This window comes from Micropterus dolomieu, linkage group LG02, assembly GCF_021292245.1.
Source record: "Micropterus dolomieu isolate WLL.071019.BEF.003 ecotype Adirondacks linkage group LG02, ASM2129224v1, whole genome shotgun sequence".
Classification (NCBI taxonomy): domain Eukaryota; kingdom Metazoa; phylum Chordata; class Actinopteri; order Centrarchiformes; family Centrarchidae; genus Micropterus; species Micropterus dolomieu.
Window position 1 is genome coordinate 19324273 of NC_060151.1, and position 1042 is coordinate 19325314.

Genomic DNA, 1042 nt, shown 5'->3' on the forward strand with positions numbered 1-1042 from the left:
TGTTTTTGTTCAGAGATTTTTTATTGAAAGAATTGCAAAGCTGATACGACACCTCCACCTAACTGTCACAACATTTATTACAAGCATGCAGACATCTTTTCTAACATGTAAACCTTGTAATGAGCAAACAGCACAAACAGTAAAGAAGCAGGTTTGAAATGGTCATTCTGCTCCTGTACTATTCTTCAGTGGGACAGTCTGACTTGTTAATGTTTTTCTCTGAAGTCTGGGAGCCCAAAGACACTTTACATGTGTAAACCTTATCCATGTTCCAGTCTGACGTCTGGATGGCCAGATAGCTGCTGATTTGGAAAGTCTTGTCTGGTTGCTGAACAGCGGTGCTGGTAGAGATCCCACTGCTCACTGGACTCCCAGCAGCCAACCAGCTCACATCTGCAAAACCCTTAGACTCACTGGGCAAAATGGACAGACAGACCAGAGTGGCTTTGCTGGACTGGAGCTCAGCACTGGACGGAGGGAAGACTGTCAGGACAGGAGGAGGGAGGCTGGAGCCTGAAAACACATGAAGGACATTCATCAAACAACTAGGAATTTAATATTTAATGCAAGGCAGTAACAGATTCATTTATTAGTCATGTTGACAATATAACAAGTGAAACTGAAGAAGAAAAGCATTTTAAATCTTCCAACACATTTACAAATTATCCCTTACAATATGAACAGTGGTTACTCTTTAAAACAAAATCTAACAATCTATAACTTTAAATTATGAACAATTCTGTCAAACAAAATTCATGTTAAACCAACAACCATCAAAGTAAAACTACATTTTCAAACAGCCAATAAACACAGATGATCATAGCAAAATTCAGTTAAAATGTAAGCTATCCTTAAACCTTTCAAGTTAAATAAACAAAACAAGCACACAAATTTAGTATTGATAACATAATGTCTGATACTCTTTCAAATCAGAAAATCTCTTGTTTTATGATCAGTTAAAAAGTACTTACTTGTCACAATCAGCTTGGTGCCTTGTCCAAATATCACAGTGATTCAGTTTGTACACATGGCTGTACAAAAA

General features: G+C 37.4%; 1 protein-coding gene and 1 gene segment (V, D, J or C); both read right to left on the reverse strand.

The window, feature by feature from the left end:
• LOC123967186 lies at positions 1 to 1011 on the reverse strand (the record flags this gene model as incomplete). The annotated part of the segment is given in 2 exon segments: positions 1 to 513; positions 972 to 1011. Coding segments are annotated over 2 exon segments (375 nt in total), but the record flags the coding sequence as incomplete, so codon positions are not given.
• LOC123967480 (immunoglobulin lambda-1 light chain-like) overlaps positions 1 to 1042 on the reverse strand; it is a 10361-nt gene continuing 9319 nt past the window's right edge. Inside the window, exon 5 of the mRNA XM_046043588.1 lies at positions 1 to 52. The gene's annotated coding sequence lies outside the window, so the exon portion shown is untranslated. The remainder of the gene's footprint in view (positions 53 to 1042) is intronic.